Below are 22,538 nucleotides of genomic sequence, written 5' to 3'. Positions count from 1 at the left end.
ATCAGAAGGTGAAGAGGGAGATGCAGAGGAACTCGGCTGAGCTCATGCATTCGTTATCTAAAGTTTCCCCAGAGACAGAGACCCTAAATAGCCAGAAAAGAGGGTTTGGCTACCTAGGAGAGAGGAAAGGCTACTAACACCTGAAGGAGCCTATCACAAGGAGTCTCTGACGTCACCTGGTGGCACTGGCCACTCAGAGCAGTCCAGTGTGCCAGCAGCACCTCTGTTTCCAAGATGGCAGAGGTCTGGAGCACACTGGAGGAGCTCTGGACACCTCCCAGGGGAGGTGCAGGTCAGGGGAGTGGTCACTCCCCTTTCCTTTGTCCAGTTTCGCGCCAGAGCAGGGGCTAAGGGGTCCCTGAACCGGTGTAGACTGGCTTATGCAGAATTGGGCACACCTGTGCCCAACAAAGCATTTCCAGAGGCTGGGGGAGGCTACTCCTCCCCTGCCTTCACACCATTTTCCAAAGGGAGAGGGTGTCACACCCTCTCTCAGAGGAAGTTCTTTGTTCTGCCATCCTGGGCCAGGCCTGGCTGGACCCCAGGAGGGCAGCTGCCTGTCTGAGGGGTTGGCAGCAGCAGCAGCTGCAGAGAAACCCCAGGAAGGGCAGTCTGGCAGTACCAGGGTCTGTGCTACAGACCACTGGGATCATGGGATTGTACCAACAATGCCAGGATGGCATAGAGGGGGCAATTCCATGATCATAGACATGTTACATGGCCATATTCGGAGTTACCATGGTGAAGCTACATATAGGTAGTGACCTATATGTAGTGCACGCGTGTAATGGTGTCCCCGCACTCACAAAGTTCAGTGAATTGGCTCTGAACAATGTGGGGGCACCTTGGCTAGTGCCAGGGTGCCCTCACACTAAGTAACTTTGCACCTAACCTTTACCAGGTAAAGGTTAGACATATAGGTGACTTATAAGTTACTTAAGTGCAGTGTAAAATGGCTGTGAAATAACGTGGACGTTATTTCACTCAGGCTGCAGTGGCAGGCCTGTGTAAGAATTGTCAGAGCTCCCTATGGGTGGCAAAAGAAATGCTGCAGCCCATAGGGATCTCCTGGAACCCCAATACCCTGGGTACCTCAGTACCATATACTAGGGAATTATAAGGGTGTTCCAGTAAGCCAATGTAAATTGGTAAAAATGGTCACTAGCCTGTCAGTGACAATTTGGAAAGAAATGAGAGAGCATAACCACTGAGGTTCTGGTTAGCAGAGCCTCAGTGAGACAGTTAGGCACCACACAGGGAACATACACATGCACACCTATGAGCACTGGGGCCCTGTGTGACAGGGTCCCAGTGACACATACATATAGGCCACAAACCTATGAGCACTGGGGTCCTGACCAGCAGGATCCCAGTGACACATAACAACCATACTGAAAACATGGTGTTTTCACTATGAGCACTGAGGCCTGGCTATCAGGATCCCAGTGAGACAGTGAAAACAGTGACAAACACCCTGACATACACTCACAAACAGGCCAAAAGTGGGGGTAACAAGGCTAGAAAGAGGCTACCTTCTCACACAACCCCCCCCCAAACGAAGGACAATAAGGCTAACCTTGGCCAGTTGAGACTTTATTGTCTAAGTGGTGATAAGTAGAGAGTAGCTCTGCAATAGACTGGTTACTCCCTTTATCATCCACTATATGGTTACTTCCCTGTGGGGATGTAAACCACCCTGTTTGAAGTTTTTTAGCTAAGCAACAATGTGAAGATGTATTTTCAGAGTTTCTATCAGTAAGTTTTAGTTTAGAGCAGTGGGAATTGTCCACTGAACCTATTTGTAGTGATGGAAATGCCAGACAGGGATGCTGTCTCAGAAAAGCCATAGCTGGGCAAAAACTTTGTCCATCTGGCTGGAAGAGAGAACAGGGATGCTGTTTCTCTTGAGTTGGAGCAGGGCAGGGATGCTGTCCTATGAGCTCCACACTAGGGCAGGGATGCTGTCCTAAGTGTTGTGAGGTAGTGCAGGGTTTCTGCACTAAAGTTTCTCTGGAAGGGTTGGAGGGATGCTCCATGTTAACTAAAATGGTGCTGTTTTTCTCACCAATGTTAGTTATCCCACAGAGAGGTACTTCCACCTCAGGGAGTCCAGCTTTGCCAGCTGATGATTCCCTTAGAACAGGTGCCACCCCAGGAGAGGTTTCTCCCACCACAGGAATAGTATCCTGAATGGTAGGGTGGTTAGGGGATACTGTGATACCCTTTATACCTGTTGATGGAGAGGGATCCTGAGTTTTCAGGCCTTCTCTCCTTTGCTTTTTCATTTCACTTGAAATGAGAGGGAACAATTCCTCAGGGATGCCCAGCATGGCTGCATGGGCATAAAACTCTACATCAGCCCAACCTGAGGCCTCTAGGTCATTACCTAAGAGACAGTCTACAGGTAAGTTAGGTGATACCACCACCTGCTTAGGGCCAGTAACTCCACCCCAACTAAACTGAATTATAGCTAAGGGAAGAAACTTAGTGGAGTTATGGACATCAATAATCTTATACTGTTGTCCAATGATGTGTTGTTCAGGAGGCACTAGGTTTTCAGTCACCAAAGTGAAACTGGCACCTGTGTCCCTGTAGGCCAAGGCCTCAACACCATTTATTGAAACTGTCTGCCTGTACTTATCCATTGTAAGGGGACAAGCAGCCAGTGTGGCAAGGCCAGTGCCACTAGGTGTGACAGAAACTGTCTTGGGGCTGATTACATCAGTTTCCACTATGGACCCATAAGTGAACCCAACTACACCCTTTGCTTGACTGTTGCCAGCAGTCCCACCACTAGTACCACTACTGCTAGGGGCACTAGAGCTTGATGTATTAGTGGTGGTAGGCTCAGGGGGTTTACCTGGACAGGACTTATCCCCTGGCCTATGGCCTCTGTTTTTACACACAAAGCACCAAGGCTTTTTAATGTGTGCAGGTTGGGAAGAAGAGGAAGAATTTGTTTTATCCCCACCCTCTGAAGAGTGTTTAAGATTTGAAGTGGGATCTTTGGTTTTACCCTTATCCCCATGCTTATCTTGAGATTTTTCACCATCTTTCTTCTTATTGCCATCTTTGTCACCCCCTGTATGAACTTTTCTGTTCACTCTTGTTCTGACCCATTTGTCTGCCTTCTTTCCCAATTCTTGGGGAGAGGTCAGATCAGAGTCCACCAAGTACTGGTGCAACAAATCAGACACACAATTATTAAGAATATGCTCTCTCAGGATTAAGTTATACAGGCTGTCATAATCAGTAACTTTACTGCCATGTAACCACCCCTCCAAGGCCTTCACTGCCTGGTCAATGAAATCAACCCAGTCTTGTGAAGACTCCTTTTTGGTATCTCTGAACTTTATCCTGTACTGTTCAGTGGTTAAGCCATAACCATCCAGGAGTGCATTCTTAAGAACTTGGAAATTGTTAGCATCATTTTCTTTTACAGTAAGGAGCCTATCCCTACCTTTTCCAGTAAATGATAGCCATAGGATAGCAGCCCACTGCCTTTGAGGGACATCCTGTACAGCACAGGCCCTCTCAAGTGCAGCAAACCACTTGTTAATGTCATCCCCCTCCTTGTAAGGGGGAACTATCTTATGCAGATTCCTGGAATCATGCTCTTTTGCAGGATGACTATGGGGAATACTGCTGCTGCCACCATGGGTATCTAAACCCATTTTCTGTCTTTCCCTCTCTATTTCTAAAGACTGTCTATCCAAATCCAGCTGTTGCTTCTTGAGCTTCAGTCTGGTTTGCTCCACTCTCAATCTATTGAGCTCCCTTTCCAACAATCTGTCATCAGGGTGGGTGGGAGGGACATTTCTAGATACAGAGGTATGATGGGAATGAACAGAAGGAGACCTGTCCCTTACAGAGGGCACCCTAACAGCTTGGCTACCAGTATAATGTGAGAGCACATCATCAGTATGATGTGATTCAACCTCTGTACCAACTATGCTAGACTGTCTAGTAATGGGCAGGCTGAGAAGTTTCTTTCCTGAACCTTTTCCTGGGGGAGTCCCTGGATCAGATTGAGAACCATTAGCTACTTTTTCTACAGATTGGGCACTTATGGCCTTATCCTGTACTCTAAGCATATTAATTAACAGTTCTAAGGAAGGATTCTTCCCTACACTCAAACCTCTCTCTATGCAGAGACTCCTTGCTCCTTTCCAGCTAAGGTGATCATATGCAAGTTTGGACAGTTCAATTTTTTGGCCTGTGCCAGACATTTTTAGAGAGAGTTAAAGTGATAGACAAAAGAGAAAAAAGTTTTCAGAACTTTTTGGAAAGACAGAAAAAAACTTTTTAAACTTTTAAGAACTTTTTGAAAGTTTAGTAGTACTTTTCAGCACTTAGAAAAGAGTGAAAAGAGGAAATGCAAAACTTTTTTGGCTATGTGTATATACACTGAGCTTGTTTTGTATATTTTTCTCTTATGAAAAGTACAATGACAAGAGTGGTAAGTAGTCTCAAAGCACTTATCCCACCACTGCACAACCAATGTAGGAGGCTGGACTGGCTTGTAGTGAGTACCAAGGGGTACTTGCACCTTGCACCAGGCCCAGTTATCCCTTATTAGTGTATAGGGTGTCTAGCAGCTTAGGCTGATAGATAATGGTAGCTTAGCAGAGCAGCTTAGGCTGAACTAGGAGACGTGTGAAGCTACTACAGTACCACTTAGTGTCATATGCACAATATCATAAGAAAACACAATACACAGTTATACTAAAAATAAAGGTACTTTATTTTTATGACAATATGCCAAAGTATCTTAGAGTGTACCCTCAGTAAGAGGATAGGAAATATACACAAGATATATATACACAATAGCAAAAATATGCAGTATAGTCTTAGAAAACAGTGCAAACAATGTATAGTTACAATAGGATGCAATGGGGAAACATAGGGATAGGGGCAACACAAACCATATACTCCAGAAGTGGAATGCGAACCACGAATGGACCCCAAACCTATGTGACCTTGTAGAGGGTCGCTGGGACTATTAGAAAATAGTGAGAGTTAGAAAAATAACCCTCCCCAAGACCCTGAAAAGTGAGTGCAAAGTGCACCAAAGTTCCCCTAAGGACAAAATAGTCGTGTTAGAGGGAGAATGCAAGGAAAACACAAATCAGCAATGCAACAACGATGGATTCCTGTCTGAAGGTACCTGTGGAACAAGGGGACCAAGTCCAAAAGTCACAAGCAGCTCGGAGATGGGCAGATGCCCAAGAAATGCCAGCGGTTGGTGCAAAGAAGCTCTTACTAGGCTGAAGAACTGTGAATACTGCAGGAACGACAAGGGCTAGAGACTTCCCCTTTGGAGGATGGATCCCCCACGCCTTGGAGAGTCGTGCAGAAGTGTTTTCCCGCCGGATGGACGCCAACAAGCCTTGCTACACGCAAATCGTGCGTTTGGCGTTTTTGGACGCTGCTGGGGCCCAGGAGGGACCAGGAGGTCGCAAATTGGACCTGCAGAGAGAGGGGACGTCGAGCAAGACAAGGAGCCCTCACTGAAGCAGGTAGCACCCGGAGAAGTGCCAGAAACAGGCACTACGAGGATGCGTGAAACGGTGCTCGCCGAAGTTGCACAAAGGAGTCCCACGTCGCCGGAGACCAACTTAGAAAGTCGTGCAATGCAGGTTAGAGTGCCGTGGACCCAGGCTTGGCTGTGCACGAAGGATTTCCGCCGGAAGTGCACAGGGGCCGGAGGAGCTTGCAAAGTCGCGGTTCCCAGCAATGCAGCCCAGCGAGGTGAGGCAAGGACTTACCTCCACCAAACTTGGGCTGAAGAGTCACTGGACTGTGGGGGTCACTTGGACGGTGTCGCTGGATTCGAGGGACCTCGCTCGTCGTGCTGAGAGGAGACCCAAGGGACCGGAGATGCAGCTTTTTGGTGCCTGCGGTTGCAGGGGGAAGATTCCGTCGACCCACGGGAGATTTCTTCGGAGCTTCTGGTGCAGAGAGGAGGCAGACTACCCCCACAGCATGCACAAGCAGGAAAACAGTCGAGAAGGCGGCAGGATCAGCGTTACAGAGTTGCAGTAGTCGTCTTTGCTACTATGTTGCAGGTTTGCAGGCTTCCAGCGCGGTCAGCGGTCGATTCCTTATCAGAAGGTGAAGAGGGAGATGCAGAGGAACTCGGCTGAGCTCATGCATTCGTTATCTAAAGTTTCCCCAGAGACAGAGACCCTAAATAGCCAGAAAAGAGGGTTTGGCTACCTAGGAGAGAGGAAAGGCTACTAACACCTGAAGGAGCCTATCACAAGGAGTCTCTGACGTCACCTGGTGGCACTGGCCACTCAGAGCAGTCCAGTGTGCCAGCAGCACCTCTGTTTCCAAGATGGCAGAGGTCTGGAGCACACTGGAGGAGCTCTGGACACCTCCCAGGGGAGGTGCAGGTCAGGGGAGTGGTCACTCCCCTTTCCTTTGTCCAGTTTCGCGCCAGAGCAGGGGCTAAGGGGTCCCTGAACCGGTGTAGACTGGCTTATGCAGAATTGGGCACACCTGTGCCCAACAAAGCATTTCCAGAGGCTGGGGGAGGCTACTCCTCCCCTGCCTTCACACCATTTTCCAAAGGGAGAGGGTGTCACACCCTCTCTCAGAGGAAGTTCTTTGTTCTGCCATCCTGGGCCAGGCCTGGCTGGACCCCAGGAGGGCAGCTGCCTGTCTGAGGGGTTGGCAGCAGCAGCAGCTGCAGAGAAACCCCAGGAAGGGCAGTCTGGCAGTACCAGGGTCTGTGCTACAGACCACTGGGATCATGGGATTGTACCAACAATGCCAGGATGGCATAGAGGGGGCAATTCCATGATCATAGACATGTTACATGGCCATATTCGGAGTTACCATGGTGAAGCTACATATAGGTAGTGACCTATATGTAGTGCACGCGTGTAATGGTGTCCCCGCACTCACAAAGTTCAGTGAATTGGCTCTGAACAATGTGGGGGCACCTTGGCTAGTGCCAGGGTGCCCTCACACTAAGTAACTTTGCACCTAACCTTTACCAGGTAAAGGTTAGACATATAGGTGACTTATAAGTTACTTAAGTGCAGTGTAAAATGGCTGTGAAATAACGTGGACGTTATTTCACTCAGGCTGCAGTGGCAGGCCTGTGTAAGAATTGTCAGAGCTCCCTATGGGTGGCAAAAGAAATGCTGCAGCCCATAGGGATCTCCTGGAACCCCAATACCCTGGGTACCTCAGTACCATATACTAGGGAATTATAAGGGTGTTCCAGTAAGCCAATGTAAATTGGTAAAAATGGTCACTAGCCTGTCAGTGACAATTTGGAAAGAAATGAGAGAGCATAACCACTGAGGTTCTGGTTAGCAGAGCCTCAGTGAGACAGTTAGGCACCACACAGGGAACATACACATGCACACCTATGAGCACTGGGGCCCTGTGTGACAGGGTCCCAGTGACACATACATATAGGCCACAAACCTATGAGCACTGGGGTCCTGACCAGCAGGATCCCAGTGACACATAACAACCATACTGAAAACATGGTGTTTTCACTATGAGCACTGAGGCCTGGCTATCAGGATCCCAGTGAGACAGTGAAAACAGTGACAAACACCCTGACATACACTCACAAACAGGCCAAAAGTGGGGGTAACAAGGCTAGAAAGAGGCTACCTTCTCACAACCAGGTCGTGTGGGAAATTACAGGGTTGATCTTTTGGGGTTAAATGGAAATAATTCCACCTTCATAGTCCGCTATCGGGGTATTGGTCTTCACATGTTCCTTGGTGCTGGCGGGCAAGTAGTTCCGAGATTATGCGGGTCTTTCAGTGAAGCCTACTCTGTGGTAACTCTGCGGTCACTGTGCTTCTGAGAGGCCGCTGCTTATGATAAAGGGCCTCATTAAATCTTGGCTGATGGGTTACTCTGTCACAAAAGTGACGGTTATTCTCTCTGTCGTATTACAATTTCCATAGGATATAATGGAATCGTAATATGGCGAACAGGATATCCGTCACGTTTGAGACACAGTAACCTCATCCACCAAGAGCTAAATCAGGCCCAAAGTTGCCTGGCCCCTCGGGATGCTGGGAAAGGCAACACTTCTCCCTGGGCTTGAGGTATCTTATTCACTAAGGTGCGTAAGAACAGCACGCATTGCACTGCTGCACGCCTTCCACTGCGGGTGTACGTTGCACTCTTTCTGATGATGAATAACACTGCCAGTCTCACAAAGTGTTTTCCTTTCACCACAGATTAACACAGCACTCCATCCAATTCACTGAAGGTTAACACACCCAGCCTTTCAGAGCACTTGCTTTTCCCCACTGGAGGTTAAACTTGACAGCCTCATAGAGCACCTTTGCCATTCACTGACTGTCTATAATCCCCGCCTCACATAGCACTGCGTCCTTTCCACTGGAGATTACCACTGCAGGGCTTGGATAGCGCGAGTTACACTTCTCAGCATTGCATCTTCGCATTTGGGGGCCTGCACTGCTAGCTCTGCCTCGCTGTTTGTCAACTCCCCCTCCCCACCCCAACTTGTCTTTTGGGTAGCCTCGTGCATTTGCCGCTCTGTACCCCCGATTGTGAGCTTGCCCAGTCTTTCATCTGAGCTTGATAGGCACTCCTTAAACAATTTGTGTGAGCTTGTGGTCGCTCAGCATCCTGCTGGTTCTGGGCTGTTTCTTTGAGCACACATGGTAACCTGCTGTTTCTGTGGGTTTGCATGGCCCTCTGCTGGTTCTTAGGCTGATACATCCCCCCATACTGGTACTAGGGCTTGCACCTTGCACTGCTTGGGTTTGCACAGCCTCCTACTGGTCCTTGGGCTTCCACCCCTCCCCTTGCACCTTGATGATTGGTGGGCTCACAGGCTCCATGCTGTTTCTATGGGCTCACTCATCTGCCTGGTAGTTTCTTCACCTAGTTCCGCCCCCTTCTGGTTCTTGGAGCTCCCTTTCCCACCTTTCTGTGGGCTCTTGTGCTTTGATCATTCTGTATGCTTGCACTGCTCCCTTGTTGATTCTGTGACCTTACATGCATCTCCTGATGTTGTTGTTGGCCTGCACAACCCCCTACTGAGCTCACTCATCCCCTTTGCTGTTTCTATGGGCCACCTGCTGCTGCTATGGGCTCGCACGTACCCTTTGTTGTCTCTTAGGGTTTTTACTGCTCCCTTCTGTTTCTTAGGGGTTTCAGTGCCCTGTGCTGTTTCTCTGGGCACTTACAAACCATTGCTGTTTCTTAGGGTGCACACTGATCCTTGCTGTTTCTAAGGAATCATCCTTCCACCACATGCTGTTTCATGGCCTGGCGCGGTTCTGTTCTGATGCTTATTATCAGTTCTATCCCTTCCTTGAGCCAGCTGCTGTTTGGGTACCCACCCCGTCATTATCTGTGTGCCGGGCTCCTTTCCCTTCAGCTGCTCGGCTCCCTTTCCACCAAGCCACCTGCTGTCTGTTGGGCTGCCTCTAGCCACCTGCCGTCTGTTTGCCTGCCTCTAGCCACCTGCCGTCTGTTGGGCTGCCTCTAGCCACCTGCCGTCTGTTGGGCTGCCTCTAGCCACCTGCCGTCTGTTGGGCTGCCTCTAGCCACCTGCCGTCTGTTGGGCTGCCTCTAGCCACCTGCCGTCTGTTGGGCTGCCTCTAGCCACCTGCCGTCTGTTGGGCTGCCTCTAGCCACCTGCCGTCTGTTGGGCTGCCTCTAGCCACCTGCCGTCTGTTGGGGTGCCTCTAGCCACCTGCCGTCTGTTGGGGTGCCTCTAGCCACCTGCCGTCTGTTGGGGTGCCTCTAGCCACCTGCCGTCTGTTGGGGTGCCTCTAGCCACCTGCCGTCTGTTGGGGTGCCTCTAGCCACCTGCCGTCTGTTGGGGTGCCTCTAGCCACCTGCTGTCGGTTGGGGTGCCTCTAGCCACCTGCTGTTGGTTGGGCTGCCTCTGGCCACCTGCTGTCTGTTGGGGTGCCTCTAGCCTCCTGCTGTTGGTTGGGGTGCCTCTAGCCACCTGCCGTCTGTTGGGCTGCCTCTAGCCACCTGCCGTCTGTTGGGCTGCCTCTAGCCGCCTGCTGTCTGTTGGGCTGCCTCTAGCCACCTGCTGTCTGTTGGGGTGCCTCTAGCCACCTGCTGTTGGTTGGGGTGCCTCTAGCCACCTGCCGTCTGTTGGGCTGCCTCTAGCCACCTGCCGTCTGTTGGGCTGCCTCTAGCCACCTGCTGTTGGTTGGGGTGCCTCTAGCCACCTGCCGTCTGTTGGGCTCCCTCTAGCCACCTGCTGTTGGTTGGGGTGCCTCTAGCCACCTGCTTTTTGTTGGTCTCCTGCAGCCTCCTGCTGGTTTTGGGCCATCCCCAGCCATCCCTTGTTTGCTGGGCTTTCCCCAGCCACCTACTGTTTGGTCTGCTTCCCCGCTTCAGCTGCCTGCTTTTTGTTCTGCAACCTTCAGCCATTTGCTGTTTGTTATGTTTCCTTCAGCTGCCTGCTATTGGTTCTATTCTCTCCACCTCCTTTACTGTTTATTTTGCTTTTCTTCTCCCTTCATTGGCTCGCCTGACCACCTTCCTTGATCAGTTCTTCCCGGTCCCCTTTGTTGGCTTTTCCCGGTCCCCTTTGTTGGCTTTTCCCGGTCCCCTTTGTTGGCTTTTCCCGGTCCCCTTTGTTGGCTTTTCCCTTGACCCCTTTGTTGGCTTTTCCCGGACCCCTTTGTTGGCTTTTCCCGGTCCCCTTTGTTGGCTCTTCCCGGTCCCCTTTTGTTGGCTCTTCCCGGTCCCCTTTGTTGGCTCTTCCCAGTCCCCTTTGTTGGTCCCAGACCTCTTTTTTCGGCTCTTCCTGGTCCCCTTTTTCGGCTCTTCCTGGTCCCCTTTTTTCGGCTCTTCCTGGTCCCCTTTTTTCGGCTCTTCCCGATCCACTTTTTTCGGCTCTTCCCGGTCCCCTTTTTTCGGCTCTTCCCGGTCCCCTTTTTTCGGCTCTTCCCGATCCCCTTTTTTCGGCTCTTCCCGATCCCCTTTGTCGGCTCCTCCCTTTTTCGGCTCTTCCCGGTCCCCTTTGTCAGCTCTTCCTGGTCCCATTTGTCGGCTCCTCCCTTTGTCGGCTCCTCCCGGTCCCCTTTGTTGGCTCTTCCTGGTCCCCTTGGTCGGCTCCTCCCTTTGTCGGCTCCTCCTGGTCCCCTTTGTCGGCTCCTCCTGGTCCCCTTTGTTGGCTCTTTCTGGCCCCTTTTGTCAGCTTTTCCCGGTTCCCTGTGTCTACTTCTCCTGATCCCATTTTTTGGCTTCTCCTGATCTCCTTTGTTGGCTCTTGTCTGCCCCCTTTGTCTGCTCTTTACTGCTTCCTGTGTTGGTCTGCCCTGCCTCTTCTGTCCACTGTCCCTGCCTCCTTCGCTTCCCCCATCCCAACTCTGCCACCTCTGTGTTTTTTGGAGATTCATTAATCCTGAGTTTCTGGCCTTCTTGCTGGCATTTGTCAAATATTCTTTGTCTTTACTTACAGCGGCCTCACAAGTCTATCCATCGGCGACGGACGGATCCTATGGTCACCCTGTCTTCAACACTGGAGTCCATTATCAATGATTTGAGAGATATGCCCAATGTAAGAACACTGTCATCATGCGATACAACAGAAATGTATAGATGCTATGTATAGGTGCTGCAATCCCTGAGGCGTGTGACAGAATTTCAAAAGTGCTGCGATCCTTGAAGAGGGCGACAAATGAAAACCTGCTGTGCTCATTGTGCTAAAAACTGAAACCTTAAGCTGCTGCGTTCTTTGAACGGTGTGACGGAAATGTATAAGTTACGCAATCACTGAGCTTCGTGAAGAAATGTAAAGGGGCTGCATTCATTGATGGGTGCGAGCGAAATGTAAAGGTGCTACAGTCATCGAGGGTGACATGTAAAGGTGCTGTATGACAGAAATCTAAAGACGCTGCAGTCAGTGAGGGGCGTAATAGAAACTTAAAGGTGCTGCAATCAATAAGGGTTGAGACATAAATGTAAAGGTGCTGTGATCATGAAGCTGCAGTGGGAGCTTATTCTCATGTTCCTGACGTCAGCGAAGAGTCCTGCAGTGCAGAACCAGGACTACAAGTAAGCAACCGAGTCAGTATGACAGGATTCGTTTAGAGGGCGCTAATTGATGCAGTAAGGAATTGCACAGGGGAGCTTTGGTAGACGGTGTATAATAGGAATGGAATTGAGGACCTGTATCAGACTTCATAGAACAGGAATAGTTAAAACGTCCCCAGTAGACTTTACAGAACAGAAGTATTACCGTGGACCTCTAGTAGGCTCGCAGTAATGATAGTATAAATTACTTCTAGTAATAGTCATATTGCAAAAGAGGAATAGTATTGCAAGCCTCTAGTCAGTGTAGTATTATTGAGATATGGGGGAGGCTGATGATATGACCATCTATTATAAGGAATAAAGTCTCCCCTCCGTATATTATAAGGACATCGCAAGTCACTGAAGAGGAACTGATTCCTTTTAAAGGTCTTGGAACTTGCAATATCTTTATAAAGTACGGCAGGAAGTGCTCTATCCTTTAGAACACAGTGTCATACCATCATCCTTCCCACAAACCGTTGAATTCCGTGGTTTCCTGCTCTTTCCTGGTCAATAACCGAAACATGGAGAGCACCACTCATTGCCATGAATAGCTTCTCTCTGCTAACAGAGCTTTCTTCTTATAAAGGGATATCCGAAGAAGAAAGACCCAGTTCCTGTTTTTTAATTATTAAACTGGGGCTGTAATTATTCTCCTTCGCCTTCCTTTCGACCTGGCACTGACTGTGGCAGCAGCTAGAGATGTCACATGTCTTGTGTAATAAGGAGATGAGAGAGTGGCCCTTACCAGAGGATTGCAGGCTCCCTTGTACTACATTAGGAAGAGTTTAGCAGACCGCTTTAAGATGTTGTTTAAGAGGATTAGTATAAAATATTAAGAAGATCTTTAGTGCATGTTCCGTAACAGGAGTATTACGGAAGGCCGCTACTAGATGTTACAGAGTAGGAATAGTCTAAAGAGCCTCTAGAAGATGATGTATATCAGGAAAGGGTTAGCAGAACGCTGTTCAATTTAATACAGTAGGAATAATATTGATGATATTTAGTGGATGCCACATTACAGCGGTATCATGAATGGCCTGTAGTAGATGTGACAAACTAGGGATGGTATTTGGAGGCTCTAGTAGGTGTAGTATGTTAGGAATACTTTCCCAGACCGCCATAACAGAAACCGTAAATCAGTCAATCAATCCGTATTTGTAAAGCGCTACTATTCACCCGTGAGGGTATCCACGGTGTTCGTTTACCATGCTCAGGTCTTGAGTCTCTTCCTGAAGTCTGACGGGGAGGGCGATGTCTGGCGGTGGAGGGGCAGGTTGTTCCAGGGCTTGGCGGCGAGGTAGGAGAAGGAACGGCCTCCACTGTGGCTTTGGTGGATATGCGGTGTCTGTGCGAGGGTGGAGGAGCATAGGTGTTGGGTGGAAGTTCAGGTGGTTGATGTATGCTGGTCCTTGTTTGTGGAGGGCTTTGTAGGCGTGTGTCAACATCTTGAATGGCCATTGTTTGTGGACGGGGAGCCAGTGGAGGTTCCTGGGTGGGGGTGATATGGTTCCGTTTGGATAGTAAAGAGGACCTCAGGTAGGGGTAATATGTTAGGAATACTTTACAAGTTCATTACTAAATGTGGTAAAAAAACAATGGTGCATAGAGCTTTATGGCATGCTGTAAGATGCTCCTACCTGTGACTGAACATGATGGGAATGAAGGAGATCGATGTTGTACCTGAGCTACTGTGAAGGAGACTTTATGCACTTGATATAGTGAATTATCTTTGCATGTGTAATTTCCTGACATATTTTTGAATATTTCGTAATATGAAAGGTTTTCTTCACTCAGGGTTGGGGTGGTGGTGATTATTTCACGGGATTAAATGAAATTCATTTTTGTTTGCTTGTTGTAGACGTATCCCTTTCACACACCGGTGAACGGCAAGGTTGTGAAGGATTATTACAAGATCATCCTTCGTCCCATGGACCTGCAGACCCTGCGTGAGAATGTACGCCGCCGCATGTACCCTTCCCGCGAGGAGTTCCGTGAGCAGGTTGAGCTTATTTTGAAGAACAGCATTACCTACAATGGTACGAACTGAAGGAATGTCCCTTCCCCTTCTTCATGCCTACATTGCAGTGCTGGAGTATCTCTTCTCCTTCTAGTGCCCCCTAATGTTCAGTAATTTGAGGGCCCCACTTATCCTTGTTTCCCCTACTGCCCCAAACTTTGCGTTCTGTGACTAGACCCCCATCTCCACCGCAAACTTCCTACTGCTCCAATGCTATCAAAAGTTATTGTTACCACTTTCTTCCACAACACCCTCATGTTAATACAAACAGCCTTCCATCTTGATGCACACGTTAGCACAGCTCAGCATACTCCACCATCTCCAGCTCTTGTAACAGGCAGCAGTATTTCTGATGGATACTTCTAACTGCAGGTTCTTCACCTGAGAATAGCCCCAGGACTGGATCCAGAGATTGTTTCGTAGCTGTGCTCCCGCTCGCTGCTAAGTGTTGTGCTCCAAACCACCCCAAAATAAGGGAGCAGAGCTGCTTGTAAGCACCAGCCCTGCTCGCCGGTGTTGGTTTCTCTCTTTCCACTGCTTCTAACACAGATCCGGAGCACCACTTCTGGGCTTTTTCTGTTTTCTGACAAGGTTCGAAACGATGTCCCCTCTGAAAATGAGAGTTATCAAGCATGCCTCAGATGCAGCAAGCAGATGTCAGTCTTTGTGTTTGAAGTCCTTCTTTAGGTCTAAGTCCAAACGCAAGCATAAGAAAGGGAAGCAGGATTCAACCCCTTCCCACCACTGTGACTCTAAAGAGGATGCAGGAGGGCGTGAGAGTGTAAGTCTTACTCATTTGAGGTAACCAGCCATGGAAACGATTCCTCAGTTAGTTCCGAAGCACCCGATATTCCTGGGCCGCCGTTGACCCTCAAGCAAATAGAAGCTTTCAAGGTAAGACTGAAATTTTTCAGTGTACTTCCAGCTCCCTCGGGCACACCCTTGTGCCCCATGGAACCCCAGGGGCCTCCTGTTGGGCTACCACTGGCGGGTTCATCCCTGGCAACATCTGTATCCTTGAGAGCAATTACCGGACCCATTCTCATTCCAGTACAGACTTCCAATCCGACGCCACGATGCCACGAGTCCACGCGACCCGGACCCCACCGGCACTGAACCCAACCCCACGTCCTGATCACTGAGATTACAAAGGGTTGTGCACCCTGATCATAATCCTGTGCCTCTATCACACCACAGCTATGAACCGAGGCTCCATCATCTGTTTTGCTCTGATTCTGGTCCTGTGCCGGGGCAGAGTGCACACCGGGTATTGATGATGATACAAAGGATAGCATGTTACCCGTTAGGATAATGATGATGCCTTGTAACTTGGTTAACAGAACAGCAGTGGGCTTGATACCTCTCCTGAGACGGAGCTTGACTCGCCACATGGGCCACCAGTGCAAGAGTGTGACTCATGTGCAGTCGTGGTTCGTAAGGTAGTTGAGGTGCTGAATGTACGGCTGCCCTTCATTGAGACTAAAATGAATGTTTTGACATTCTGCAGCCAGGGCCAGCCACATCTGAGCCACTTCTTCCACAGAACGATGATGGTTCTCTGGTCAAAGCCATGTTCTTGGCTGGCTGCTAGGCGTAGGTGCCATAGGCTGGCTCCCAGTGACCCGGATTTTCTCAACATGCACCCCACTTTGGAGAGTCACTGCACAGGCCTCGACCAATAGGGTGAATCTTAATCCCAACCACTTTCCCCGATAAAGAATCCAGGAGAAGTGATGCTCGTGATAAACGTGTTTATTTGTGAACGCACTGTGCCTGATGTGCCGCTACGCACATGACCTTTGAGACATGGCCAAGATCTTACTGATGGTCCTGAAGCATCTTTGGACCTCTTTGGTCCAGATACATGATGGGCAGAATGTGGCCAGGTATGTTATCCCTCCGATTGCTTGAGCAGGGTGGTCGCTACCAGTGTTGCCCTTTATAGCCATGCCTAGATGAGGGCCACTGGGATCTCTGGCAGTCTACAGGCCTTTGATGGGTCTCGTCACTTCAGAGAGAAGGGAAACTCAGCTTTGAAGTGCTTTAAAGCTGGGAAAGCTAAAACGGGTTACTTGGGGCTGTTGACCTTTTCATCAATTTCCAGATCAGTTGCAGAAGTTCAGGTCCTGTTCCAGAGCGCTGGCATACAGTCAGAGGTAGCCTTCCCAGCCAGCCAGGGCTGCAGCAGACAGCCCATTCCTTTTGAGGTCCCCGATGTGGTTCTGGCGTACAACGTGCAGGCCACTAGTGATGCCAGATTTCCGATACCTCCTTTACTAAACCTGTCAATGAACCTCTTTAGTTTCCCTTCAGCAGAGCATGCCTAACCACTGTGAGGCAGGATTCAGCATTCAGTATTTCCTCCCTGGTTGGCAGTCCTTCGCATTCAACAGATGGGTCTTACAAATTCTTCAAAAACGCTATGCCCTGCCTCTTCTCCCCTCCACGCCCAATATCCACACCAAACTGAATTTTGGAAGGTCAGCTGCCAGTCCTGCTGCAGGAGGTAGACCTGCTTCTACCTGGGTGACAGACATGGAGGATGGCAGGGGTTGTTACTCTGCTGGACATGATGGAGGTCAGTGTTTTTCCTCCACACTTATAAGTTTGGGGCATTCAGCCTATGATCCTGACATTTCCGGCTTGATCTGGAATCCCATTGAAGGTGGCTCTGAGGCTTCTTGGCCTCAGCCTTGTGCATCTTCCTTGTCACCTATGCAAGGTGACACTTGCAAGCCCTGCAGTGCAACCTGAAATCCCAGTGGGCCCAGAATCAATCCTGCCTTTCCAACTCTATCTGGGTCTCGGAGTAGACGGCCCAGGATCTACAGTGGTGACTGATCATTCACAGTCTGTCGTGGGGCGCAACTCTCACTGTCCTCACAACTCCCGGCACTATGGAATGGATTCATTTAACATCTAAATAGATCCCAAGTTTGTGATCCGCAAACTGTTATCAGCAATTATTCATGTGCTGTGTCTGAGGGCGTGGAAATGGAAAAGACAAGAAACTGATGTCAGCACAGATGGGTGGCACTTATATGCAGCTCCCGTCTGTCACTTCTGGGGTGCTGCGGAGTCAGCACAGAGGCACACCACACCTCTTGTCGGCATGTAGGAGCACTGCTACAAAATTCTCTGGATCCACCAGAAAGAGAGTTACAACAGGCAAGTAACTTGTTTTTTCTCACACATTTTGCTTTCTTATTGCAGGGCCCAAACACTCCTTGACCCAGATCGCCCATGCCATGCTGGAGCTGTGCGATGAGAAGCTGCGAGAGGTGAGTGCAATAATGCCCGCCACGTCAGGTCACAGCAGAAAGAAATCATTTGGGATTTAAACATAAGATATTGAACTCAGAATCGCTCCACTTCTGTAGCCTTCATTACATGGAGCTCAGTCAAGGTTTTCTGCAAGATTCCGGGTTATATAAAAGGTTGTGGAAGTGCAGCTCCTTTTCATACCGAGAACTACTTTCCATGCTGTCTGCGGGGTATGTTGAAGAGGGTAGTGACAGGACAATTGCCAGATGCCAATGTTTCTGCTCCTCGTGTGCTGATGCAGCCAAGACCGTTAGCCACCTCTGCCCTTCTAGGATTTAATTCCACATTCTTATTTCTAGACTAGTTAGGGTGGCCCTACCTGCCTCTCTCTTGAAATAAAGTGAATTACGGACTGCAAATTCACTTTGGAATGAAATAATTACAATTGTGGAATCTCAATGTTCGATCTGAAGCACCTACATCAAGATTCAGTGGTTCATTTGGTATCTCATTAGATAAAGAATTTGGATGCTTTTTTTTTACTGACATTCATTTATCCTGTGTGTGGCGCATTAGTGGACCATGGACATTAGTATACGAACAGTTTTCAAACAAGTCCCTACTCCTTGCAAGAAGCACAACTGTAGTTTCGAGAGTAAAGAGACACTCTCAAATGTTCTGCCATGTTTGTCTTTCAGAAAGAAGACCGTTTGGCTCGCTTGGAAAAAGCCATCAACCCTCTCCTTGATGACGACGACCAAGTAGCCTTTTCCTTTATCCTGGATAACATTGTTACTCAGAAGATGATGGCCGTGCCAGATGTACGAGTTTGGTTTTTTGTTTGATTTAGTCTGTTGTAGTTCAGTCCTGCCCATTCCTTAGCCACTTAGCTTGTCTGTCTCCTTTGTGTATGTTGGTTGAAAGAAGAAGATTCTATTCAATACTGTTCTCTCTGCAGATTCCCCACCTTCACATTGTCTCCCTGGCAGTCTGCTAACCCAGAGTGTGTTGTTTTTCTTAAACTCAGTTACTGGTTTTAAGAGAAAGCCACTGCTCTGGGTTTTAAGAGAAAGTCACCCGGTCTGAAGCTCCTGGAGGCTAATATGGATTAGCTCTCCATCAAATGCCCTGTCTGGTCTTGACTTATTTAGGGGTAAGGTGTAAATTGCTCCCAGACCGTAGACGATGACCAGGGAGTGGGGAGGCATTTTCTTTCACCGGTAGGACGACACGCTGGAGTGGGCCCGGAGCTTAACTTCAGAGGTGCCAGGCCTGTCACAAACGGATGTGAAGTGACACTTGGAAAGGAACATAGGCTGGCGCCAAGGCCAGTGGAAGGAAAACTTATCCCTGGATTTGAATTGGTTTTAAGTGACTACAAAGTAAAGGACTGCTCCTTGCCACACTTCTGGGTGGGAACACCGGCTCTGCACATGGGAATAAGGGTTTCCCCATCTTGGACTATAAAGGTGAGAGACACTGTGGCATTGTTTTCAGTAGGGCAATCAAGAACTGCTGAAAAAGTGTCTAGGATTGCCCCTGGAAACGTTTACTCCTTTGGTGATGGAGGAGCTAGGAGTCCGCCCCACCCACTAGCTCTGTGGTCTTCAAACTAGAGCCGAGCCCCCCCACGGGGGTGCCTCAAGTGATCCTAGGGGATGGTGCAAGACTCCGGACAAATGAAGCATAACAGGGCTTTGTTTTAGGCGAAAGAAATGAGCAGCGTTAAATGGCTCTGTAATGGGCCTTCACTGTCATCTTTTGGCATTTATATCCAAGCTGGGAGTGTGTGTCAAAAGCGAAGGAACTCCAAATATTCTTTAAACCCCCACCCCCACTTCTAATAATCACACTGTGGATACTTTTACACGTTAGTAAGGCCTGCTGACCAGGATAGTATGTTTGGCAGCATGAATTCTTTCTGGATTCACATTCTGTGCATTATTCTGCCACCTCATGGTTGGATCTGTAATTATCTCCAAATCATTTTTTTGTCCTTTGCATCATGTATTTGACCGCATTTTTAAAACGATAGCAAAACTTAACTGTAGTATTCTAAGAATAGAAATATTAAAAAATTGCCATTTTCATAGAATAATTGTTAAAAAAAATCTGAAGGCGGTCCAATGATTTTTTTCCCCTCTGGGGGAGGACGCAGTGTTAAAAAGTTTGAAGACCACTGTGGTAGCTGGTACCAGGCATAAATGTGGTACCCCGTAGATGCCATCCTCGGAACATTTCCTGGACATGTGGAAGCTCAGAAGAGGACTAGACCTCCTATCTGTGACCTGCTCGAAACCCTTTTCCCCTCGTGCAGAGGCTGTGTGCCCACACAGAGGTGTGGCCAGGGTAATAAGCAGTCCTCTCCTCTCTGACCACTCAAAACCATTTCTGCGGGTAGCTCTCCCTCCCTGGGTTTGGCAAAGGCTAGTGCCTTCCCGGGTGTCACTTGATATTGATTTTGGGTCCTTTTAAAGTTAATTGGAGTGACGGGCCCTCACATTTCCTGCCAGTACTGCTCCAGGGCTAATTCCTTGATAAGACATCCGGCTCACAAGCACCTTCTCACTAGTTCCTTTTGTTGCTTGTAATCGTTGCTCTGCTCTGAATACACCACTCATCAGAGTGATGTGGCCAGCTTGAGGAATGAAGATATACTTTGCGCACTGCCTTACACCAGTGACCCAGCTTCGTATCACTAAGGTTGGTAATTGTAAGGATCTAAGGGTATGTCTGGCCGGGGGTGCACGCCGCTAGTGGACTGTGGTACATTCTAGTATTGTGCATGCATTCTCTCGTTCCAGTGACAGCACAGATCCATTAACAGTTATAGTGGCAGTGTTACAGCTCCTGTGAGTGGCTGAAGATAGGACAAGTGCACAGATAATTGTGCACACAGATGAGTGATTTGTTTTTTATTAAGCCACTGACTTCTAAAACGGCGCCCCAGGTGCTTAGATCTGTTGTTTAAGCCCATTGAATTTTGTATTGAAGTTGAGTCAGGTACTCTTCGGACTTTGGTTGCTGCTATAACTCCTTGTTAAGTGGACCCAAAAATTACTTTCTGTAGCTCAGATTTGGGTTCATCCCCTTTTATCTTTAACTCAGAGAAGTTCAATATATTTAGATGTTTATAAAAACAAACAATAATTATATTACACACCAATTGTCCAGTTGTCCCTTCTTCTAGCAAGCTTATCCTAGACAGCAGCCTGAAGGAATAGTAAATAAATTCCTCTGCATGCATGTGTCCTTGGGTGCAAGTGCAGGGTAAAGATAACCTATAAGTTGATCCATGGAATTGCTTGTTCTGAAGAATCAGCACTGTGCTGAGGTCCTTCAAGCGCCTTCACAGGCCCTGTTCTTAGCTTTTTTCCTGTTGGAGTGTTGCAGGCCTCTCCTTCTCCCTCAGAAACTCTGTATGACCACATCATTTCCAGGCCATGTATCCATACGGATCTTCCTAAGACCTCATTAAACTGTACGAGGTGAAATGTGAAATGGCTTCAGACAGTAGGCTGGCTCCAGAGCATTATAGAGGTGTCCTGATGGACTTCCTCCCTGCACCCCCAAACACAGCTCATCTTGGGGAGGGAGAGAGATGACTGTGCCCACTCCAGTGTGCATGGTGAACACTGACAGACTCACAAACTATAGATCTGTGCTGCAACCCTGGCAGGCTCATACAGCTGGGTTGGGCAGTCCGTAGTCACCCTTGCAAAGAGAGGGCCCCCCCAGAGCTCCCTCTCAATGGCCTAGCCCAGCTCTGATTTCTTATATCAGTAAAAAACATCTCCTGCAGGCTCACATGACTATGAAGCTCACTGGGAGAAAGTGCCAATGGCAGTCCAGAAAATGTAGAAGGACAAGACAGCAAGACTTCGGTAAGCCATACCGAGGACGTTCATCCTAGCAGTCCTCTGTGACCTCCTAGCATCCATGCTGTTGCAGTTAGAGTCATACAGAGACATGTCCCCTTCAGTGTCATTGCTACAGCTTTTTCATAGGTGGTGCTGGACATCAACATTGGCTTGACCTAAATGGGATTGGACATAGGATTCCGTTCAACTTACTGGCTTTAGTAACTTTGACTCTGTCCAGTAACTTTTCCAGTGGTAGGGCCAAACCTCTGTGCTCTGATCCGCATTCTAACATAGTTGAAGAAATGAACTGAAATTCAAGATCAAGCATGTTGGTGTTTGGTGTTGGGGCAGGATTTGTATACTGAGGTTGCTGTTCAAGTACTTTGGGTGTAAGCTGCCAGTGAAATTGAACATGTTGTGAATACCAGAGTTGTTATTGCGAGTTATTTTCGTTAAGTTCCTTGGGGGTATGCCCTCAATCTCGGTCAAGGCAGACGCCTTTCTTCCGGGGTTCAGACACATGTTAAATAAGTCTCCTGTCCGTAAAATCAACCCTTGATGCATTTACAGGTGTGCCTACTGGCTCTTGTGCCCACCTTGGTGCACTGCTGATATTCTGTCTTTTTCTTCTTACAGTCATGGCCATTCCATTATCCAGTTAACAAGAAGTTCATTCCGGACTATTTCAAAGTTATTGTCCAACCAATGGACCTGGAGTCGATTCGACAGGTGAGTAGCACTTGGGGAGAGAGATGACTTCAGGCCCCATTGTGCTCCCACGGAAGCAGCGTGACAGCGCTCTCCTCTCAGATAAGCAGTTTGTGTGAACGTCAGTCACTCAGTCAAGCAGTGGGTGACACCATTATTGATGAGCATTGTACAAACCACATATAACAAGAGCTGCCCCTTACGCTAGTGGGAATCTGGACATTAAACATAAAATTAGAACAATAATTCACATGAAATTCATTGATTCATTATTATTGATGGTCAATAAAATCAATTGTAAGCATACATCTAAAGTAATAAACCTTATAAGGCTACAGTGTACCATTTATTTCTGTCTTAGATGTACACTTAGAATTGATTTCATTGCCTTTCATTGAAAATGAGTGGATTTATCCCTGGTGAATCATTTTTCTGATTAGATGATGATTGTACAAAAGCATCACTCATCAAAACAGGCTACGTATGACAGCATTGCTATAGTATAGAAGCAAAGTATGGCTATATTGCTATCTTACACACGCAGAGTGTGAGAACATTGCATTCCTTAACAAGCTGCTTATGGCAGTGGCGTTCTCTCAGAGGAACCGTGTGCAAGAGCATTGCCT

The 22,538-nt window shown here is 48.3% G+C and overlaps 1 protein-coding gene across 2 annotated transcripts in view; it reads left to right on the top strand.

The window, feature by feature from the left end:
- TAF1 (TATA-box binding protein associated factor 1) overlaps nucleotides 1-22,538 on the top strand; it is a 290,896-nt gene that overhangs the window by 176,853 nt on the left and 91,505 nt on the right. For both annotated transcript variants that reach the window (XM_069209109.1, XM_069209102.1), the window contains exons 28-32: nucleotides 11,444-11,542; nucleotides 13,919-14,096; nucleotides 17,291-17,358; nucleotides 18,040-18,162; nucleotides 21,841-21,933. In XM_069209109.1, coding sequence (XP_069065210.1) covers nucleotides 11,444-11,542; nucleotides 13,919-14,096; nucleotides 17,291-17,358; nucleotides 18,040-18,162; nucleotides 21,841-21,933 — 561 coding nt within the window. The remainder of the gene's footprint in view (nucleotides 1-11,443; nucleotides 11,543-13,918; nucleotides 14,097-17,290; nucleotides 17,359-18,039; nucleotides 18,163-21,840; nucleotides 21,934-22,538) is intronic.

This window comes from Pleurodeles waltl, chromosome 2_1, assembly GCF_031143425.1.
Source record: "Pleurodeles waltl isolate 20211129_DDA chromosome 2_1, aPleWal1.hap1.20221129, whole genome shotgun sequence".
Lineage (NCBI taxonomy): Eukaryota > Metazoa > Chordata > Amphibia > Caudata > Salamandridae > Pleurodeles > Pleurodeles waltl.
Note: the sequence above shows the minus strand (reverse complement) of the source record. Positions and strands in the feature narration are given on the sequence as shown.